This window comes from Hippopotamus amphibius, chromosome 11 (genome assembly GCF_030028045.1).
Source record: "Hippopotamus amphibius kiboko isolate mHipAmp2 chromosome 11, mHipAmp2.hap2, whole genome shotgun sequence".
NCBI classification, from domain to species: domain Eukaryota; kingdom Metazoa; phylum Chordata; class Mammalia; order Artiodactyla; family Hippopotamidae; genus Hippopotamus; species Hippopotamus amphibius.
This window is the reverse complement of record NC_080196.1, coordinates 82,662,132-82,684,410: the sequence shown is the minus strand read 5'-3', so window position 1 is coordinate 82,684,410 and position 22,279 is coordinate 82,662,132. Positions and strand designations below refer to the sequence as shown.

The window sequence follows — 22,279 nt, the reverse complement described above, 5'->3', positions numbered from 1 at the left end:
GTTCCTTGAAAAATGAGTTTGGATCAAATAAATTTAGAAATTGTAGGGCTGAACAGAGTTTAACAGGTTTCTTTTCCTCAGGAACTTCTTGGGGGCCTTAATGCACTCACGACATACGTTATGACGACTGTTTCAGATCAAGAAAAGGAAATATTTTCTCTATAAAACACAGAGCGGCAAATGCGCATCATATTTACATTTCTATTTCTAAACCCACAGCTAAATGATAGCAGATTAGCATATATGAGCAGCCTTACTATATAATTTGTTTTCTTGTGTGTTGAATACGAGTAATTAAAAGGAATCTTAATTAGCTTTACATCTCAACAGACATTCTTTTCAGTTCCTTTTATCAGTGTACTTTCATTCTGTAGCATCGTGGTCTAAAAAGGATGGCATTTCTTTGAGCAAAACAGTGAACAGAAAAACAGTCTAGAGAAATTTCTCAAAGAGCCCAGTGATTAAAAAAAGAAACATTCACATTTCTGAATATAGTTAGAAATTGTATCAGAACAATAGAAATCCTTCAAAGTTTCCTAAAGGTCTCCCAGCAAAGCACATTGCCATACAAATGTAAGTTAAACAAGAGACTACACTTAAAAACAGTGGAACATTTCTGCACAGAAAATTCACCTTAAAATATGACATTAGAATAATGGTTTTGTTTTCTTTTTCTTTAAGGTTTATATCTGACTACTGTAATACTTTTGGGAAGAACTTAGCATGTGTTTTCATGCAGTTTTTGTCTTGATTTCTAGCTATACTGCTGTTAGTCAAATCATAGCAAGGAGAAGAATAAGTTAATACATATGACACCCCCCGTACACTAAAAACAAAGAAACAAACAAAATCCCCCAAATTTTATGAACTTGAAATCCTCAAAATTTAAAAAGCGATATAGTTATGTATCTATGCTTGGAAGTTCTACAGATTACATTATGCCTAACATAATAGGCACTTAAATATTTTTTTATCCTCTTAAATTTGTTGAGGCTTGTTTTGCACCCTTGAATGTGGTCAATCCTAAAGAATGTTCCAATTTGCACTTGAAAATAATGTGTATTCTGGTTTTTTTTGGATGTAATATCTTGAAAATATCAATTAAGTCTAAACTGTTCTATTGTACCATTTAGGATCTCTGCTGCCTTATTGATTTTCTGCCCAGAAGATCTGTCCATTGATGTGAGTGGGGGTGTTAAAATCTCCTACCGTTATTGTATCCTTGTCAATTTCTCCCTTTATGTCTGTTGGCATTTGCTTTATGTATTTGGGTGCTCCTATACTGGGTGTATATATGTTGACGAGTATAAAATCCTCTTCTTGTATTGATCCCTTTATCATTATACAGTGTCCTTCTTTATCTTTCTTTAAGGCCTTAGTTTTAGAGCCTCTTTTGTCTGATATGAGTATTGCAACTCTCACTTTCTTGTCATTTCCATTTGCATGAAATGTCTTTTTCCATCCTCTCACTTGCAATCTACGTGTGTCCTCAAATATTTTTTTTAAATAAATGCATAACAAGAAAGCTCCCAAATGGCTTTATTGTCAAGGAGAAACATAGCTGGCATCATGTCATGGAAAAAATTATTTTATGGGAGATTAATGCAAGGTACACAGTTCAAACTAATTATTGTATCAATTAGAATGACTATACCTCATTTAATATAAGAAATCTAATTCACTAACAAGACAGATTTTTACTTTGAAGTGTATCCTGTCAGTTTAGAACTGATCATCAACACAGTCTTCCAAAACAAGCAGAAAAGAGCTTCCACCCTACTAGTAACCATAAGGCAGCCATAAGGTATGTGAAAATTAAGGAAAACATATACACTGATTGCTAAGACACACTTGGACCAAGTGGTGTTAAAGAGAATTCAACTATAAAATGTGAATGTGATTAAAAATCAAAGTAACAATTAGAATCTAAAAATAGCTAAAAGCTATTCTATGTACTCTACCATAACGATTAAAAAGAACTCCATGAATTGGGAGGGTATCAAATCAAATGTCTTTTTAACTCAAGAGATAGAATATTCTGGCATGAGTTTGCCTACAGCTAACCATCAAAATACAGCCACATATACTTATGAGGAATCTAGATACATAAATTAAAGGAGGATACATAAAAATACAGGCAAATCCCCCAACATATGGAGATAGGTAATGACCCACCTTAGGTATTTTCCTGTGTCCAATTTTTATGAGGCTTTATATTTGAGATGATTAGTGTCAAAATGTACCCTTGGAATATAATTAAAATTATCACTACATTAAATTTACAACTAGTATGAAATGTATCTTTAAAAGACATATCCGTGTTTGAAATTACAAATTAGTTCCTTGTGGAAAAAAATCCACCTTCACACTTCCTCTATAAAGATACTTGTCAATGGTTGCTTCATAGAACACTGAAACCTTTGTGAACTCAAAATGCTGCTTAAGAAAGTGGTTTAGTGTCTGAAAATTCAATTAAGCCACCATACTGTCAGCATATGTGGTAAAAACAGTCAAGATGCTTGAACTCTTTTAAACTTCAAACATCTTTACGATATGGTACCAGGAACATTGTCAGACCCACCTATTTCTCTGTTTTGACTAAGTCGTCAAGATGGGATGGCTTCCTTCGTGGCAAAATCAATTTTAGTATGAGTCAGAAAATAATTATCTGATTATAAAGGTGCTGGAACATTAGATAGTGCTGTAAAGGAAGGTTGCTGAATCTGTACAGATAGAAATTCATGAAATAAAATAGTACTAAGCAGTGTAGTTTCACCCAGAAGGAGACTATCTCCCGAGGCTCCCTCCTGTGCTGTGATTTTATGAATAGGAATGACAGTGTGATGTTATGAATATTAAAATTTGTTTCCCTCTTTTCCCCGAAAAGGTTATTTGGTTGGATAGAGTTTGCTGCTATGTATATGTCTGCAAATGACTCAGAAAATATGAGGGGGGAAATATTTAGTCAATCAGGTCATCTGATTGCCTAATCATCCTCTGGTGAATTGAAAAACAAATTACAATATTGATTAAATCTAGCTGATGATGGAAGAAAATGATCCAAATCACCATCTAATTCAATCTATTGTGAAAACAGCAAACGTCAGATTTCCATATTTACTAGTGTGTTATTTATATAATTATTTAACTATGCAAATGAAAAGGATGGCAGATTTTTTGTTGTTTCCAGAGTCAACTGGGCAGTGATTCAGTGCTAATAAAAAGGAGGACAGATACTTATACGCTGCACAACTACGACGCGCCAGAGGTTCTGCTGGGTGAAAAGCCATGAGCTACAGGGAAACACTGGTGTAGGGGTCCAAACGCTTAGGATCAAGCCTTGACCCACAGATTACGAGCTGAGTGACCTCGGCAAGTCAATTCATCTCCCCAAATATACATTTTCTTTGTCTCAAAAATAAAAATAGCGATACATGTCTCCTTTCTCACAGTAATTTAGAAGAAATAAATGAGAACTTGTGTTTGAAAGTAATTTGAACTTTCAGCTGTGATGTGAAATGCTAGGCGTTATGAATCAGGCACTTTGGAACTGGGTTTCTCTTGAGACCTCAGGGCCAGCAGAATTCAATAAAACAGCCTGAGCACGGGCCGTGATCTGGAGGTCTAAGAGCGTCAATACCTCATTCAAGGGCCTTATAATACTATAATAATTATAGTTAATAGCGAATTACAGTTTAGGAAACACATCAATGCCTGTAATTTCATTTTCATTAATCTATTCCTACAAATAAAGGCTCTTAACCAGGCACAATACGATATACAGAATTGAGTGTTTTAAGATCAATATGAGGAGATTCTTGGAAATAGACCTGTGAGCCCGGCGACAAACAAAATACAAATGAGGTGAGTACGTCCCACAAGGCCCGGCACGTAACATGAAACCGAGAACTGTTTGTCAAGTAGGCGGAATAAAAAGGTCACGTATCTTCAGGAAGTAAGAACTCAGTGAGAATTTCGAAAATGCCGATGGGCAACCGTGATATATTCAAACTGTGTTGCCTGAACGTTAAACAACAAAAACAAGATATTTTCATCCAACAGAACTCATCAAGTGACTCCCCGTGATCTGATAAAACCTGGGGCTTCCTGCCTTCTTGCCATGCTTTCCAAATTCAACCCCACAGCACTTCCTCCCTGTCCTTGTGGTTCTTCTCATGAGCTGTAAGAGTGCATTTAACTACAAGTGTTCATGTATAATGCCTCCTTTTCATGCAGCACTGGACATTTCTCATGGCATTTTCTCATGCGCTTCCACATGGGATGGTTAAAAGCACACTGCAAGGTTGACAAGATGACGTTACAGTATATGTATACGCACTGACACACACACACACACACACACACACACACACACAGTTCCACTCTTCCTTAGGAGGCTCTATGTGGCGAGCTTTTGTTGGTTCATCCTAATCTACATCTCATCCTCCATCACATTTTCTCAGGATGGTAAGCAGGCCTGGGAAACAGAAGCTCCACAATAACATTACCTGGTTCCTGGGTTCAAAGAGACACACATCCCCAGCGAAGAAAGCCCATGCAGACTCTACTTTACAGGTCTATCGTAACTAGACAATTGCTTTAAAACAGCAGGAGGTATTTTACTATTTTGCATCTGAACATTCACCAGACAGTGTTCTATGTAGGATACTGTGGTTTATAACATGGGTATGAGATCATATAAAAATTAATTCTATTTTCATAGAAGTTTTAAAAAGATAGCTATTGAAAGCTGCTTTGAAACACAGTAATATGACTTTAAAAAATAATATCTATGTGAAACACAGTCAAAGTTAACTGCCACATGATCTTAGGAGCACACACACATGCACACACATATTTCAATGACATGCACATCTCAAGAAGTTTTGGAATAGCATCTAAGCTCGTAAAGGACAGAAATCAGCAGAGCAATGCACAGTTTCAACCTACCTTTTGTGGCCACTCGGACACAATCTATTTTGGTTTCCTGTGTTAAATAAAGAGGGGGAAAACATCACTATTCATGTTTTATGTGAAACAAATAAAATCTCTGCAGTTCTCTTTAAATACGGATAAGGGAAGGCCTCATTGTTCCAAGTATGGCATTAATCACACAGTGATTACTCCTTGGGTGGCGGGCAGACATTTTCCAGCTCCAGTGCCAGCGGTGGTGGTGCTGGTGGGCACCCTGGGCGCACATGGTGAGCCGGAGCTACACACAGAACGCCTCTGCCTGCTTTCTGTGGTTTCCTGCTTCCTCCTCCAGACCCTCACTGGCTCCCTGTGCAGACACCTGTGGGGAAGACCTGTGTCCCTGATTTCCCCCCTTCTCACTGGACAAAGGCAATGATGGCACCGAGACCCATGCTGGGAAGGAGGAAACCATGTGTGTCTGGAAAAGCCACCCTTCCTTCTAAGGAGACTTTCCTATCTCATCAGAGCCCTGGGCCGGTCTGAACAGGAAAGGGAAAAACATTAAAAAACAACTGGATAGTTTTTATTTTGTTTCCATCTCATCTCTCCAAAGCTGTTTTCTCTTAGAAAAAAAAAAAAGATAACTAATTTAGCCCCAGCTATAGGAAGCATCAACTCTTGTGGAACCAAAGAAACGGGACAGAATATGCTGAAAAGACAGATGTTGTGAATCTCACAAAACTGTAAATGAGCTGAATGTACGTGTTGGAGCTGTACTATTTTCCTGTAAAATAGAAGGCTAAGCAGAATTACTAGCCAACTTTTGGTAACAAGTAAAAACTGAAAATAAAAACCATCATGTTGACAATATATTCTTCCTACCCAAACAAATATGAATATATTCATTTCTTCCCATGAATTTCTCCACGTGAAAATGATTTTAAAAAGAGAGAATAAAACACATTTATTCCAAGTAAAAGCACACAAAAGCCTGACTTTCCTTCTTACGGCTACCTCATATGATCTGACTATGTTCTCATCAATAACCCTGAATGGCCTAAGTAAACAGCCATTTATAAAACTTACCCCGTTGGCTCTACTAGCAGCTTGGAAATAAATTCTGTAGCTTTTATGGGGAAGGAGAGGGGTGTTCCAGTACCCACTGTATGTCTTATTATCACCAATAGTAAAAGGCTGAGCCGCTTGGAGGCTGTTGGCTGGGAATTCGGCAGCGAAGTAGTACTGGGAGTTCAGTATTGAAGCGTTCTGGAAGTGGATGGGCACCGGATAGCATTTTAAGATTTCTGTTGTCTTTTTAGTTCTTCGAGGACGCTCTTCCTCGACAACTATTTGGTAGACACTAGAAAAAAAGAGAGTATTATCTGTGATAGTTTTGGAAAACTGAGCTGATTCCCTTTGTTTTCAACTGCACACACCCACAGGACACCCCCAATAAAGACGACACTGGAGAGAGTCAATAATACGTGCTTAGTGCCTAATGGACACGGATTCAACACTTGCTCCGTGAAGTAGAAGGAAAGGCTTAATGCTTTTGCACAGAACTCTCTCATCCCAAATAAGACAATTTCTTGAGGGACAGAAAACTCACCATAGTTAAAACATTTTTATACAGCACTCTCTGCTGTTTATGTGAGCAGAGCACCAAAGTAATGTTCTTCTCACGTGTAACTGAAGATGAATTTGTAGACAATGAATTCAGTTTACCTAATCAATGAAATTATATTAACTGCAAGTTTACTAAAAAAGGCAACGTAATATTTTCTTCGGTGACATCTGTATGAACGTGTGTGAAGTTTTATCAGGTCACAACAGTGTGTGATGATTCAGGTTAACCAAGGTGTAACTTCCCATATTTTCTAATATTCCTTTGCCCTTCACAATATTCGGTCAGTGGAAAGAGAGGACATCAGAAAAGCAAAGAAAAGGCACTGGAATTTCAAAAGCCAACACCCTGGAGTTACAAGCAGTTTCTAAGAGTGAATCATGAACAGGGCTACTTGAATTATATATAAAGATAAGATGGGACTGAACATTCTCAGAAGATGCCCTTGAGACAGATGTCCTCACCAAGGAGCGGATCTCCTGGTCCCTCCCCACCCTTCCCGCCTCACCCCCTTCCAACGTCTGTGAATTCTGAATTGACCTTAGGAGAATGGGAGAACCCTGAAGGGATGGACTTCTTTACTGAGATACATACATTTACTAGAATGATGAACTTCTGTGCAGTTTGGTTGGGGAAAAAAAAAATTTCTAATACTGAGAAAAACCAAACATTGACAGCAGCTTTCAAAAACGGAATCCAGACTAGATTGCAAGTACTTCTGACAAGGAGATGTATCTTTTTTCTTACTTTATCAGAAAAGCACCATGACTCCCCGAGCAACACTGTAATCCTGGGGCTGCTCAGCACGGCCACTCACTAAAGCCAGGGAAGCAGAACAGGAGGGAGGTGCCTACCAACCCCACCCGCTGGGGTTGGCGGGAGAGGTCCCTCTCTGTGCTCCTATCCACATGAATTCTGAATCTGCACCCAGGGAACCTCCTGGAAGTCTAACCACTTAGCACATTCTATTACAGTCATGCAATGCAGCTATCGTTCAGTTTGTAATTCTGTCCAAATAAAAATCAATGGCTGGAGAACATCAGAATGATTGTTCAGTAGGCAGGGAGTCCAGCAGGTTTACAGTGCAATGATAAAGGGACTTCTGAGCAAGGATGTAAACTTAAAAAAAAAATAAAAAAAAGAAATATGACTCCACGTCCTAACATCAAGACTTTCTATCAGTCACGTGAGAGGCTCCACCAAAACCTGCAGAATTCTCACTGCAAGGATGCATCCAACGTGGAAGGAAGAATTTAGGACGGAGCTTCCTATGGGGCGGGGCGGAGGGGACAAGGGACACAGGCAAAGACAGAGGGGACTTTGATTTTACGCCCCCTTCCCCCTGACCTCTTACATCTACAGTCGAATGTGGTGATTGCAATATATCTGGAAGTTCTTTGACATTTCTCCCACCAACTACGGGGTTGGCTAACCTTGATGACTGCATGAAACCAACAGAATATAACAGAAGGACAACGTGTAACTCTCAAGGCTTTGGTCAGAGAAGTGCAAACGTCACTGAGGACGTGTGATGTTCTCCTGCAATGCCTCCGGTCAGGGTAGCAAACACCAGCACGTACATACATCTAGGCTCTACAACGAGTTCCGCTAAAACTGGGGCTTTAAATTAATGTCTTTGGTTCTTATTTTTTTCCTATGAAATGAGAGAATTAGATGGATCTCCAAGGTACATTTTATACTTTTTTATTCAGAATTTTTATTCAGCATATGAGAACTACTCTCACAAGATGGATAAATCAAAGAATAATGAATTGCTTTGCAAAGAGATTCTCCATTTAGTGATTTTTAACACTGGCTTTCTTCTATTAGCAAGCTTTTCCAATTTATTTGCTATATGACATGATTTTCAAAATCCCACTTTAAAAACAACTTCTGGGAAGCCTAGTATACTAGACAAAGTAGAAATATGAAGACTTATGCAAAGAAAAAAATTTGCAGAAATTATTCCATACAGGTAGTGCTAGGCCGGGAGCCTTGCACATGTAGGATTTATTTTCTGGTTTTAATGATGAGAAAACTGAGGTTCAGAGGTGAAGTGCCCATTCTACCTGGGGCATATAATTAAATAGCAGATGTGGCTTCCTGACCATCAGACAAGACAGTCACTTCTGTAGCTCATGAGACTTAGAATGAAGTGGGCCACGAAGTACCTATTTTTGAAAGCATAACGTAACCCAGATGTAATTTCTACTTTATATACCTTGTACATAGTAGGAGGGAGGAAATATACTGATATTCACTAATATGCTTTGTCTTACTAAAATTTAATCCTAAGTTTCTTTTGTATTCATTTCCTGAATACCCAAGAGCTAAGAGAGGGGGAAATTACCAAGAAAAAGGTTTTGTGATAAGAGAATGCTGGTTAGATTGCAAGTTTCTCCTGTACAACCACAAATAAATAAGAAATGGAGAGAAGCAGAAGCTGCATCTCTGTTGCCTCTACCCCCTTCCCTTATCTCCATTTCTCACTTTCCATCCATATTTTTCCCACCTTTGCTAGTTTTCCCCAACTTTACTCACTTATTAACTCAAGAAATATTTTTGAGCCCCTAGTATGTGCCAGGCACTGCCCTGCTTTAACTTGAACAATATATTGGACTCTCCCTAGAGAAAGACAGTTTTGTTTTGTAATTTAAATGCCATCTAAGTTAATGTGGATGAAAAAAATTAATTTTTCCAAGCAGCAATTTTATGAGGATCAGATGAAAATTCAAGAACCAAATGATTATTTAACAGGGCTCCATTTTTGCCGGTTGGTGTGTTATGCTGTACACTCCACTCCAGATATATTACTTTTTTAAACAGCTACCATCTACTCATCTTCAGATATATTAAAGGAAGAACTAAGTTGACTAGAGCAATTTCAAACCCCAAATGTCTTTTCATCCCTGCTCCACGAGACAAATTAGATTTGCAAGCATCCAGACCTCAAATCTATTTGCTCTTTAATAATTTAAGCACTGAAAGGTCAAGCAGCTCTTTTCTATCCCCCTTTATCAAAGTCCAAGTGCTAATGAAAAATGGCTGAATCTGTTGTGCTGCCCAGTTGCCACACGTTGCTGCCTCCCTGATGGAAATTAACACGTTATTGGCATCCAGGTCAACGGTACCTCGACAGAACTTAGTGACTGATGTGTTTTTCATTTGTACAAATAACATCGTCCCACCAATGATTTTCACAAGTGTCATCTCAAAAGTAGCTTGAAAATCTCACTGTTTGAATGTTGTTCCTAAAACGATGATTGAAAAAAGCAAATTCTCAAGGATGGAAAACCAAACAGAAGTTTCCAGCTGAGTAAGCTGAATTAAAATTCCAGTATCCTTTTAATAATAGAATGCCCCCATTGTTTATCAAAGTCACACCATTCCTAACCTTCTGGAATTTAAAGTCACATAAAACTTTCCTCCAGCATTTGCAACATGAAGGCACAATCCATCGTGAAGATGAGTCTGCCAAAAATGTGACATCACTATATCTGGACTTTCTTACAGAATGAAATTTAAAGTTTAATTGATGCTAGGCTTTTCTACAACAAAACTCTAAGGCTTTTAGAAGGAGAATAAGAAATCTGCATTTATATAGACTAGCCCAGGGAGCATAACCTAGAAAAGAACATCTGAACATCTTTCATGTACTTTGTTAAACTTAAAAGTTCAAACGTGATAAAATGGTTTTGGTCTTCTCCAACTTTGAAGATGTTAGGGGAAGCTTGCTGAAGATTTGAAATTGACTTTAAGATGTGTGTCCTAATTCATTTCAAGATTAAACCCTTAGTCGTAAGTCCATTTTTTAATCCACGTATTCTGTTTCTCATCAGCATAAAATATAGGAAGGTTATCCAACCAGATAGCAGAACGGGGGGGGGGGGGGGGGGTGAGGGGGAGAAAAGTACTGATCCGTTTCATTGTTGCTTCTGCCAGTCCTTTAAAGTTAGCGCTTCTTATTTCAAGGACTTAGAATATTGTCCATTTCATGACACTATTTGTGACTTTTAGCTTGATCTGCAATTTTTTTGGAAAAAACCACCTATTCTCTCTCCAGTAAAAAAGAATAGAGTCTAGTATTAATATCTTCTTAAAGATTAGCTCTTTAGAGGGTGAGGGAACATGAAAGTATAAGTTATATGCAAAGCAAGTAAAATAAATATGTAATTCAGGCTTATTTATGCAACAACACAATGTATTTTCTTCCTGTTCTTTTTTCAGTCATATCCTTTCCCTGAACCTTTCAGCATTTACTGAAATGACACCCCGAAGACCCAAATGACTTAGTACAACTGAACTACATTTTAAAAGTATTGTCACCAGTTTAAAATTAGGGAAAAAAAAAAAAAGGTCATTTCAATAAGTTCAGTGTGTTTGTCACCATGACTAGGCTCCCTGTGGTGCTGAGAGCAGCTGACCGAGCATGTCCTGCTCACTGACTCACAAACGAGGTCTGGTCACTAGCTCCCCACGGACAATGGATCCCAGGTTACACACTGCACAGCATCAACTGATCCGTGGGGTCGAATATTCTACGTTGGCCACTTTTCTCTTTGTCCTGCTCTCTTCTAGATAAGATCGGCCATCTGTTGCTGTGGCATATTTGTAGGACACCACAAATAAAACTGATGTTCTCTCGGCCACCATTCATCAGCAAGAGCTCGCCTGGCATCCCTAAGTTACTTCTGTTCTGCGTGTATATGCACGTGTGTCTGTGTGCATGTGTAAGCACGCCTGAGCACGTGGTCCCACACCCTGCTGCTCTGCTAGTCAGTGATAAAATCTGATATAATAAAATATTAATTATAGCTGAAAGGTTGGGCGAGAAATACGAACTCAATTACAGCTCCACACTGTGAACAAAGGGCAGGAAGGAAAAATCCTTTAGTTATGGAGGTTTGGGATAATAAAAAGACAACCAGAACTTTAGACTCGGGCTGAGAAGCTGTGTAAGAGGCCGCGTGTTGTTAATCTTCACAGCTGGCACCAAATTTCAAGTAAACGAGTCCAAGGTGGAACACCTTTAAGAGTGACTTCTCTAAGTCAGAAAGAGAAAGACAAATATTGTATGCTAACTCACATATACGGAATCTAAAAATGGTACTGATGAACTCAGTGACAAGAACAAGGATGCAGATACAGAGAATGGACTGGAGATCTCGAGGTTTGGGAGGGGGTGGAGGGTGAAGGGGAAGCTGAGACAAAGCGAGAGAGTAGCACAGACATATATATACTACCAACTGTAAAATAGATAGTCAGTGGGAAGTTGTTGTATAACAAAGGGAGTCCAACTCGAGGATGGAAGATGCCTTAGAGGACTGGGGCGGGGAGGGTGGGGGGACTCGAGGAGGGGGGGGGAGTCAAGGAAGGGGGGGAGTCAAGGAAGTGAGGGAATACGGGGATATGTGTATAAAAACAGATGATTGAACTTGGTGTACCCCCCCAAAAATAATAAATAAATAAATAAATAAATAAATAAATAAATAAATAAATAAAGCAAAAAAAAAAAAGAGTGACTTCTCCCCACTTTTAACAAACGAAGTTGTTTTCCTTTGCACATTTCACTTCAGTGACGCCTGTCATAATTTAATCATCACAATTTCATAACAAACACATGACTGTAAAAATTATAACTCAAAGTCTGCTACTATTTTTCAAGCTTGTTTTTCTTAAATGGCTATAAGGATTTGAACAAAACTAGAAAAATCGAATACTATCAAAGCCACACGAAATATCTTTATTATTACACTCAATTCAGAATCTTTCAGTCCCTAAAAGTAGTAATAGTACAGGACAGGTGAGTCGGAATACAAATGCCACCATCCCAAAGGGGGTGCCGCTGCAAGCACAGTGAACTGGGGGAGCCCCACACCCAGGGGACTGGGTTCAGCACTGCCACCAAATCGTCCCCTGCCCACTAAGGTCCTTTCCAGCTCTGATATTTTATAACCCCTGGTACAAGGTCAGGCAAGTTGTGACAGCAACAAGTGAGAAGAAAACTATTTTATTCTTATTTCCTTCTTTTCTATGATATTTATCACATGTCAAACCTGTGCCAGGCACAAGGGAAGAAGAAAAAGAGGAATGAAGTCCAGACTGTCCCTGTTCTCGGAGTGTTAGAAACAGGTCCCTCCAGCAAAGAACTGGGACAAGATGCTGAAAGGGGGTTGTACAGAGTGGAAGAGGGAGCGGAGGAGGAGGAGTGGTCAGTGTCAGATTTTACATTAAAATCTCTGGTGGCATCAATGTCCCTGAGGACATCCGGCCTGGATCTCTTGCCCAAACGCTCCTGCTGCCGGTGACCCGAAGACTGTCCTGTGCTGCCTAGGGCCACCAACTTTCCCCCCAAATTACAGATAAAGCAAGAAACAAAAAGGCTCGTGTCTTTGGATTTCCAATGCAATCTCCATTCACTACGACCACCAACAAAGCCCCACCCAAGTCCCAACAAGTCTTCCCATCAGACTCACTAGAGACTGCTTGCAACGGCTCCGGACCCCTGAGGACCCTTCATCAACAGGACTCAAGGCTGAGGGTAACGGCCAGGCTCTGGCTCAGATGCCTGCCGGGGTCCCAGCAGGCCTGTCCCAGGAGTCCCCGAGTTCCCGCAAGAGGAACCCCGGGAGTGGCAGGGTTTTCCTCGCAGTTCCCATTCTGCCAGCTCCTGGCGGAAGGATGCTGCAGGGCATGACAGCCTGGGCTGCTGTTGACCCCCGTCCCGCGGTGCTGCCCGAGGTGAGGAACCAGAGCCAGGTAGCTCTGCTCTCTGCGGGAGGGTGGGGAAAGAAGCCTCGGTCCCTGCTCCCCTCCACCTCTCCCCAGACCCCCGCCAGGCAAGCTGGGAACTACTTTTTCTACCTTCTACAATCACGCCGCAGGTTACAGGAGCCCTCGTTTCTCAATTTTAGTATTTCATTTGATATCCATTGTAATCATGAAGGTTAAGGCAAAATATTACAGATGTGTTGGTGGTTTTGGGGGGGCGGTGGCAGAATTTGGCAGTGGGAGTCCGCCGCGCCCTTCCCAGGCCACAGGCGGCCCCCTGCCCCGCTCCCTCACAGAAGGCCCAGGGCGAGGAGCCCCGGTGCCTCTGACCTGCTGAGCTCTGATCTCATACACGGAATCCTTCCGAAGGGATTACGCTGAAGAAAAAGAAAATCGGAGACATAGGGGAAGGAGAGCGAGATAGTATATTTTCGTGCACAAGAGCAAGTTTGAAATGGAGTTTGAGGGAAAGCTGAATTAGGTTTCACTGTATAAATGCTCAAATACATCTGCTCTATTATTGTTATCTTCCCCTGCCATTTTTCAAGCTTCTTTTCAAGGGTTCTGGAAGAACAAACTTAGTTTCCAAAATGAATTTTCAAAGAGATGACTGCCACTGTCATCCTAAAAGCAACTTTAATAAAAATGATCTTTGTTTCCTGGCAGTAAAGAAATCTAGAGCATTATTTTTTAATACAATACAGTTCACCTAAAATCAGGTGGGCAAAGGGTGGTGGTGGTGGTAATAAGGGATTGAGCTCTTTTGTGAACACATTCTGTAGCAATTCAGCTATAAGAAGTCATAAAAAAACCAAGCCAATATAGTAATATAAAACTGAAGTTTTACCGTTAAATGACATTTTGGTCTTTGTGACTATGTGTACCAATGAAAAAAGGAAAAATTTTAGGCTGGAAGTCAGGTATTTAGAGCTCCTTTCCTTAAACAATTTTAGCAACAGATAGAACCTTTTCAGAAGGTTCCAGAACTGTGACAAAAGAACCTTTAGCCCCAAAGGTTTAAGGTGTTCTCCTTGCAGTTTACAATTCTTCAGTAAAGAAGAGGGAACAATTTTAAAAAACTATTAATAAGCATTTCAAAATAATTGGTATTTTCTTTCTTTATTCTCTGAAGACTATTAAAAATGGTGAAATGAAACAGAACATACATATCAACAAAAAAGACCGCTGACTTTGAGTAAAGCAATCCTATACACTAAAACTAATCTGTTTAACTCAAGTCCTTCAAGTACTCAAAATTTTGCTGGTAAACACTGAGCAGATTTTGATGGAGTTAGGCTTGAACAAAAAAATAAACAGGAAGTCTTAGTTTAAAAACAACAAAGAAATAATGAAGAAAACCAAATCAAAAAACCCTGCTTCTAACTTCTAAGAATGTGGTATTAGAGATAAACCCCAAAGATTTCAATGATTGAAATCTAAAAGCAAAGGCATGATATATTTTCTTAACACTGGAAGAGACGATAAAGAAGGATATTAATTTTCAGAAAAGCCCACGTCTACAAAGGAATGTGTAACTACCTTGGTTCCAAAGACATTCTGCAGGGATGATGCTTGTGGTGGGGACGGCTCCTGGGAGGGGCCCTGCAGGCCATGCACTGCTGCACAGGGAGAGCATGGCTGTTAATCCCCCCAGACCTCAGTTCCTGTATCTGTGCACAGAGTGCTGGCATCTGACCAGGATGTCTGCTCTGGATGATTAGAAGTCATTTCATAAAGGACCAAGCATGGGCCTGACATGTTATAGCTACTCAATCCAAGTAACAACAATTCTTCACTTTTTATTATAATTATTATTCCCATCAAATCATAACTGAGGCTCAGGAGTATTATACTGGGACTTAGAAACTTTCCTAAGACACAGGCAGAAGAAAAGGGGCTACCATGTTATCTGCAAGGTACTGCCATCTTTACAGACCAGAATAGCGTCAACAGTAAATAAGAAAAGCTTTCCTATATTGAGCAGATTGTATTAGATGCTGTCTGTATTAGATGCTGTCCTGAGTGCTTTGCTTACTGTCATTCACCTCCTAGCTGCCCTCTGAGGTAGATGTTATCACTCACATCTAAATAATTGAGGAGAATGAGACAGAAAAGTTGCACCACTTGCCTAAGATTACAGGGCAAAAAAGCACCAGGATTTAAACCCAGGATCACCAAATTCCACACTGTGGTTGGCTGCATATTTGATGATTCTGAACACCTCTGTATCTTCATTCCCAGGAAAGAGCCCTTGTTTGTAACTACTCCAACCAGCAATGCTTTCTCATCCCTGTGTTGTTGCGGTGGAACAGCAGGTCTTCTAGAACTCTGATGATTTTACAGAATGACTGCACACACTTCTTACAACGACCATAAACTTATTGTCAAAGTATGGGTTTCCTCTAGAACACAGATCCTACTGAAGTGATAATCAGGCAGAAGAAAAGGGGCTACCATGTTATCTACAAGGTACTGCCACTTACATTGTCATAAAAGTTAAAGGGCAGTAGTGATTAGAAATTTTAAGCATATTACCAAAAGCAAGGAATAAAGGGAATAAAAACTGAACATCAATCTAGTCAATATGTTTTGTTTAGCAAATCCTGATATTATAGTTTTACCCTTTCTTAGCACTTCAGTTTACAAAGAACTTTCACCTATATTAATCCCCATGATGATGTTATAAGATGGATGGAGCATGTGTTGGACCCAATTTCAGAATTAAAGAAAGACTCAAGGTTCACAGGATGCCTGAGGTCACACAATAGTAAATAACACAGCCCAGATGCAAACCCAAGGCTTCTGGTCCATGTGATTGTTCTTTTCTTTTAGTTAAATTAAATTTATTTACTTAATTAAACTTTCATTATATTTTGATTTGATTTTGATAATTCTTTGTTTTCAGAGAATTCTTTGTAATAACTCTCCATGGTTCCCAGGTTTTTTTTACATATAATTTTCAGATATATAGCATTATAATTCAACATCTGTATATACTACAGAGGGACCACCACAAGTCCAGGTACCATCCTTCACCACACAGTTGGTGTCCCTTTGCCCATTTCTCCCACCTCTCAACCCCCTTTCCCACCTATGGGGGGGATGGAATGTAAAGGAGAAGGGGGTGATTTTAGCGACCCTGAGAGGTGAGAAGCAGGAGAAGTTTCAAAGGAGTCAGTATAGGCATGTAAGATTCTAGTGACCTTCCTGTTGAAATCTGAATTTGCAGCAATGGTTTATTTGAAGTAGTCCTTCTGAATTTCTTTTCTTATTAAAAAAAATAAGATTGATCCAAGGGTAAAGGTAGGGTATTTTTTTATGCTTCTGCACTCTATGGGAGGGTCATGGTATTTCACTTTTATTTAGAGATGAGCATATAAAATTTAAACCCTTCTTCTTCCTTTTATATCCAATGAGTTAACAGGAGGTTTGAGACCTTCAGCTTCTTATCTATAAAGGTTTCAGTGATAATTACTTCTGCTCACAAGAAAAAGATGAGGTTCAATTCAATAAACATTTATTGCACACTTAATTAGGTTTGAGGTACTGAAGGATATTCAGAAACTAAATTATGAAAATCACTTTGTGATCATTTTGCATTTCCTATTACATTTACATATATTTTACATAATGATTAGCCTAGGAAAACGCTCACTTCCAACATTAAATTCATAAATCTAATTAATACTCCTGACTGCTGGTCAAACTTCATTTCCTATGTGTGTGGTTTTAATTGTATTTGCTGGAATGACCACTGTCTACATCTTTGTGCTTTCTCTGATCCTAGGCTGTGCTATAGGCCTCTCCTCTCCTTGGTGGACCTACACCCGCCTTCCAGTCTCTCACGGTCCACTTCCTACATCTCTTCTGAGTTTTAGCTGAAACAGCACATGCTGATTTCCTTCTTGGGATTTCATCCTTCTGTCATATGCTCTCAGTGTAGCCTGGACTTCTCTATACCCCTTGATCTCATCTCCATCCTAGCGTAGTGACTTGAACATAAAGGTGCTCAATAGATATTTGGTGCACAAATGAGTGAATAATAGGCAAATGTCAACCCTCAAATTTCCTATAACACTTTGCAATATTATAAAGGGCAAGAATTTGAAATAGAGACTAACAACTTCAGAGAGCTCTTACCACTTCTCACTGAGCAGGAAATACACCAACACTGGACAGGCAAACACTATTAGGGAAACGTAGAGAAATGGGAAAAAAAAAAAAACAAACCAGGACATCGAGAACAACTCAAAATAGCCACGATGATATGGAAGAAACGAACAATGCTACCCAGTCGTTCTACGGTCTCACAGATTGAAGAACTGAGTGTTAATTAAATTAAGGAGCTGAAAAGCAAAATAATGTAATAATAAACTTAATACAATAATTTCTGATGAAATAGAAGGGACGTCAGCACTTTCTTGTGCTTTGCTGTTCTCATCATAAATTACACTGTGCGTATTTAAAAGTGCTGGTTGAGGAAACGCTCTGCTGAGAGAATGACATAAAACAGCATTCACTATACGGCAATGCCGCCCCCCCCCCCCCGCCCCCGCCGGATCACAAGGTGCTGACACCTGAAGAGAGCAGTCAGGTCCTCTCCCAGTGCCTCCCTGACTCCAAAGCCCACTGCTCTCAGCAGCTCCCTGAGGTAGCTTTCACTGTCTGCCCCAAAAGTGACTATCAGCCTCTTGGAACCTGCCATCTTTTCTCATGTATTTATGTGATTATGACACTTAGAAAAAAATGAAAGTGAGGCACCTATAGTCGGATCAGTTAGTCTTTGTCAAAATGTCCAAGATCCTCTCTCCCAAAGGCTATCAGTCTCAGCTCGGAACACCTCCGGAAATTCATCCCTTAAACTCCCTGGAATCAACAATCCCGTTAGGAACACCCAGCGCTGCTGAGAACACATGGCAGGGCAGCACTGAGACTCATCACTCAGGCGATAAGTTGTTCAGTTCAAGGCATTTTCAACCTTTGGGGGCTCTGGGTTTACACCTGAGATGGCTTTTAAATGATTCCACTGTTCAATTCACAGATGGTCCAGACAGATGGGGGGAAGGAACAGAGGGTAACTTTATTGCTAGTGGCCAGTGAGTTCAACTTGTATGTCTGCCTCCCTCACCTTGATGGGTGGCTTCGGGGCTGCTGGTCAGTGGCGGGCGGGGGGTTCTCAGCACTACTGGCCTCACTTCCAGGGAGGCAGTCATGTATAATGTATGGCCTCACTGTAAATGACCCTCAAGGGCCTTCATGTAATTTGAGTTCCAACCTCGGACGTTAATCTTTGCAGAGACGAGCACGGGTTCCTTTGGGCATAAGAATGAGAAAAATGGGAAATAGCGCGATCACATTCTTGAGTCTTCCCTGCCCCCAGCCGAGGGCCAGCCACACTCATCCGCTAAGCAGCCCGGAGCATTCTCTCCTTTGCGCTCTTGGCTTTGGGTAAGCCAAGGCAGCGCCTTGTCCATTCGCTGGCATTGCAAACACACCCCAACATGTATAATAATCGTCCCCGAAGTGCCCAGCACAGGCTCAGGGCAAAGGGGTTAGGGTGATACGGTAAAAGGAAGGTGGAGAGAAGTAAACAGAGAAAGGTCCAGGAGGTTCTTCTGAGCAAGATGGACTAACAATGCCACCTATTTACTACTTATGGAAATTGGGATTTAAAACTATTCACACGATTAGTAATTTCCAGTAAATTATCAGAGTCATGGCTGAGCTGGTTTTTCAATTTCAAGTGTCCTAGTACTCACTTTAACAGTACTTTACACAGTTAATATCATCAATGATTTTGATTAGGCGATACATTCTCTTTTTTTCTTCCAAAAAAACTAAATGGTTTTGGTTCCCCTAAGTCTGGTTTCTAATGAAATTAGCATTTATTTTTAAATAAATTTATTTATTTATTTAGTGGCTGTGTTGGGTCTTCATCGTCGTACACGGGCTTTCTCTAGTTGCGGCGAGCAGGGGCTACTCTGTTACGGTGTGCAGGCTCCTCATTGCCGTGGCTTCTCTTGTTGCGGAGCATGGGCTCTAGGTGCATGGGCTTCAGTAGTTGCGGCACATGGGCTCAGTAGTTTTGGCTCACAGGCTCGAGAACTCAGGCTCAATAATTGTGGCACACGGGCTTAGTTGTTCCGCGGCATGTGAGATCTTCCTAGAGCAGGGATCCAACCCATATCCCCTGCACTGGCAGGCGGATTCTTAACCACGGTGCCACCTAGGAAGTCCCAGGAAATTAGCATTTATGAGAGCTCTTCCCTAAGAGTTAGCCATACCTTAACTGGGCAGGTGAAAAGGAACACTGGCAGGGCTGGCACGTTCACACCTGTCCTATGCCCCGCCTTCCTCACCGGCCCTCCACGGCTAAAGCTGATCTTCCCTACATTTTTTCCTTACCTAAGTCCCTGGAATGGCTTCTCACTGCCTAATAGGTATGTCCCCACCCCCTGGTATGGAGCATAACGTCTAGCCCCAATCTCCCTTCCGCTTCTCCCATCCTGCCACACCACCCCTCTCTATTTATAACACACCTCTCACCCCCAGAGCAGGCAGACTTTGTCCTCTTCACCCTCCTGGGATGCATCTGTCTTGCTTAGTATTTAGTCCCTGTCGCGTCCGTAACCTGTCTCCATGTGACATACATCCCGTGGGCAACATCCATCTGTCCAGACTCAGCTCCTCTGTGGAGTCTTACCCAACCCCCCCAGGGACAGCCCTGCCCTCAGGCTCCTCAGCACCCCTGTGACAAGGGACCAGAGTACACGCTGGGTTCATGCGTCTAGACAGCAAACTCCTGGAGAAGAATGCCCATGACAGGCCCCCGTGGATCCCCAGGGAAGCACACAGTGCTTGGAACCTACTGTCTACTGAATCAGTGTAACCCCAACAGCAGTTCCGTGAGCTAAGGTGGCATCACCTTTGCTTTGGAAAGATGAGTAGCCTGAGGCTCAGCAATGTTAAGAGATTTGTATCCATCACATAGCTAGTTGCTGAGACCTGGGATGTGAAACTGGGTTTATTTTCTCCAAAGAGTATGTTCTTTCCCCGTATCATGGGACTCATTTTACAAAACTTGGTCTGCTATTCATGTGATGCATAATCAGAGTAATTATTTGCATGTTAGAATAGTTACATCCCTATGGTAAAGGAGGGAAGGCTGATTCTGCCTAAGACCATGCGTGACACCTGATACTATTTTGTATTTTAGGCTGTAATAATCTTGCTTATTAATTATTGATAGATTCAGTAGTTTCTAATTAATTTAGAGCTAAGCACTGGATAGATCTGGAAATTATACATTGACTTATAACAGATTAATTTAAAATGAAGCTACTTTTAAATTACAGAATCTTTGGATCTTAAGGTAAACTTTGCATTGTGAGGTTTTACACTATGGTTTTCTCTTTCTCAAAATAATACTGTCATCCAGCAAGAAAGCAATATACAGAGAAAAACTGTTTTTATGGGTAAATAATAACAAAAAAACCCTGTAAATCACTATTTAACTGGCTCATCTGGGCCAAGATCAAACTCTCAGGCAAAACTATTCTTATCAAAAGAATAATTTTTAGAATCTGGAGAATAAATTCTAATATAATCATAATGACCAAATGACCATAAAATGGTACTTGAATCACAAATACCTTTCTTTTAAGAGAGTGGAGAGAGAGTCAGATTCTTTGAGGGTGGAGAGAAGATCAGACTCCACCGAGCCAAGCAAGTTACCTGTCTCATCGACTCTTTGGTGGTACGGCATGTTGCGAACTTTACTTTTACAGTGGCTCCAAACAGAAGATCGGTTTCCTTTTGTTTTATGGTTAAATTTACTCAACAGAGCTGATAAAGATCATGATTAGCTACTGACTCAGGGGTCAACAGGGAAACACCCAACCTCTTTAAAGAGCTGTTGTACAGAACTGCGGTTGGAGGAGAGTTCATTACCTATTTATAATATCAATTCCTCAAAACTTGCAAATGCATAAATAAACAGGTAGCCAGAGGCAATCAAACTTTAAAATGCAGTAGAGACATCAGAATTTATAGGAATTCTACTTAGGATTTTACTGACAGAGACACTTATTAAATCCTTAATTTATTTTCATGTCAAATTAGATCTTTTGTGATAGCATATTGGAAGAGAATGAGACAAATGAAGGAAAAGTTAGAAGAGTAGCACTGGTTGTGTGAAAAGAAACAACATCAACCACCTACTGCTACAGTCTGAAGACTGCCAGAGCGAGAGAAAATACTTAGGTAGCATTTAGTGTGTGCGAAGTATGGTTTGAAGTGTTTGGAAAAATATTACCTCATTTAATCCTCACAAGAACTCTATAATGTTGAAATGCTCATAGGCTCCTTGCATGAAGGAGAAGGAGAATAGGGCATCGAAGAAGGTGATGACAACAGAGTGATGATGTCTTTCCTGGGACTTAGAAATGGGAGACAATCACACGGATTGCTGCTGCTTTAAAAAAATGTAAAAAGAATCTGGTTCGTACTTCCAAACATCAGGCTTCTAAACCATAGTCAATCATATGCCCACAACTGTAATCCATAAAATAGGAAACTTAGAACAAAATGCGTGATTATCCCCTACCTTTCGTTAGTAATAATGATCTCTTTCCTTCCTTTTACTGACAAAGGTTAGTTGCACTGTCCCATCTGAGGTGGCAGGTGTCACAGGCTCCCTGGCACTCTCATGCTGAGTCCCTTTAACAAAAACTGCTGTGTGATACCCAGCCAGGGGCACAAGTGCAGGCCCACGAGGAGAATAAAGCTCAGTTCCCACATAGCTCCAGGATCAAAGGGAAGATGTTTGTGAAATACAACACATTTTCTTAAAATAAATACAATTGCTTTACTGCCTATTCATCCTCAATGGGATGAAAACTTGTCCTTCACTTTCTTCTGAAACTAAGTGTGGAGTTTTCAAAGGACAAAGCGCTCTATAATGAGAAAAAT

The 22,279-nt window shown here is 40.4% G+C and overlaps 1 protein-coding gene across 2 annotated transcripts in view; it reads right to left on the bottom strand.

The window, feature by feature from the left end:
• Positions 1 to 22,279, bottom strand: part of PTPRM (protein tyrosine phosphatase receptor type M) — a 720,054-nt gene that overhangs the window by 247,113 nt on the left and 450,662 nt on the right. For both annotated transcript variants that reach the window (XM_057698229.1, XM_057698230.1), the window contains exons 12-13: positions 6,001 to 6,274; positions 4,951 to 4,987 (exon numbers count right to left, since the gene is read on the bottom strand). In XM_057698229.1, the coding sequence (XP_057554212.1) occupies positions 4,951 to 4,987; positions 6,001 to 6,274 (311 nt within the window). The remainder of the gene's footprint in view (positions 1 to 4,950; positions 4,988 to 6,000; positions 6,275 to 22,279) is intronic.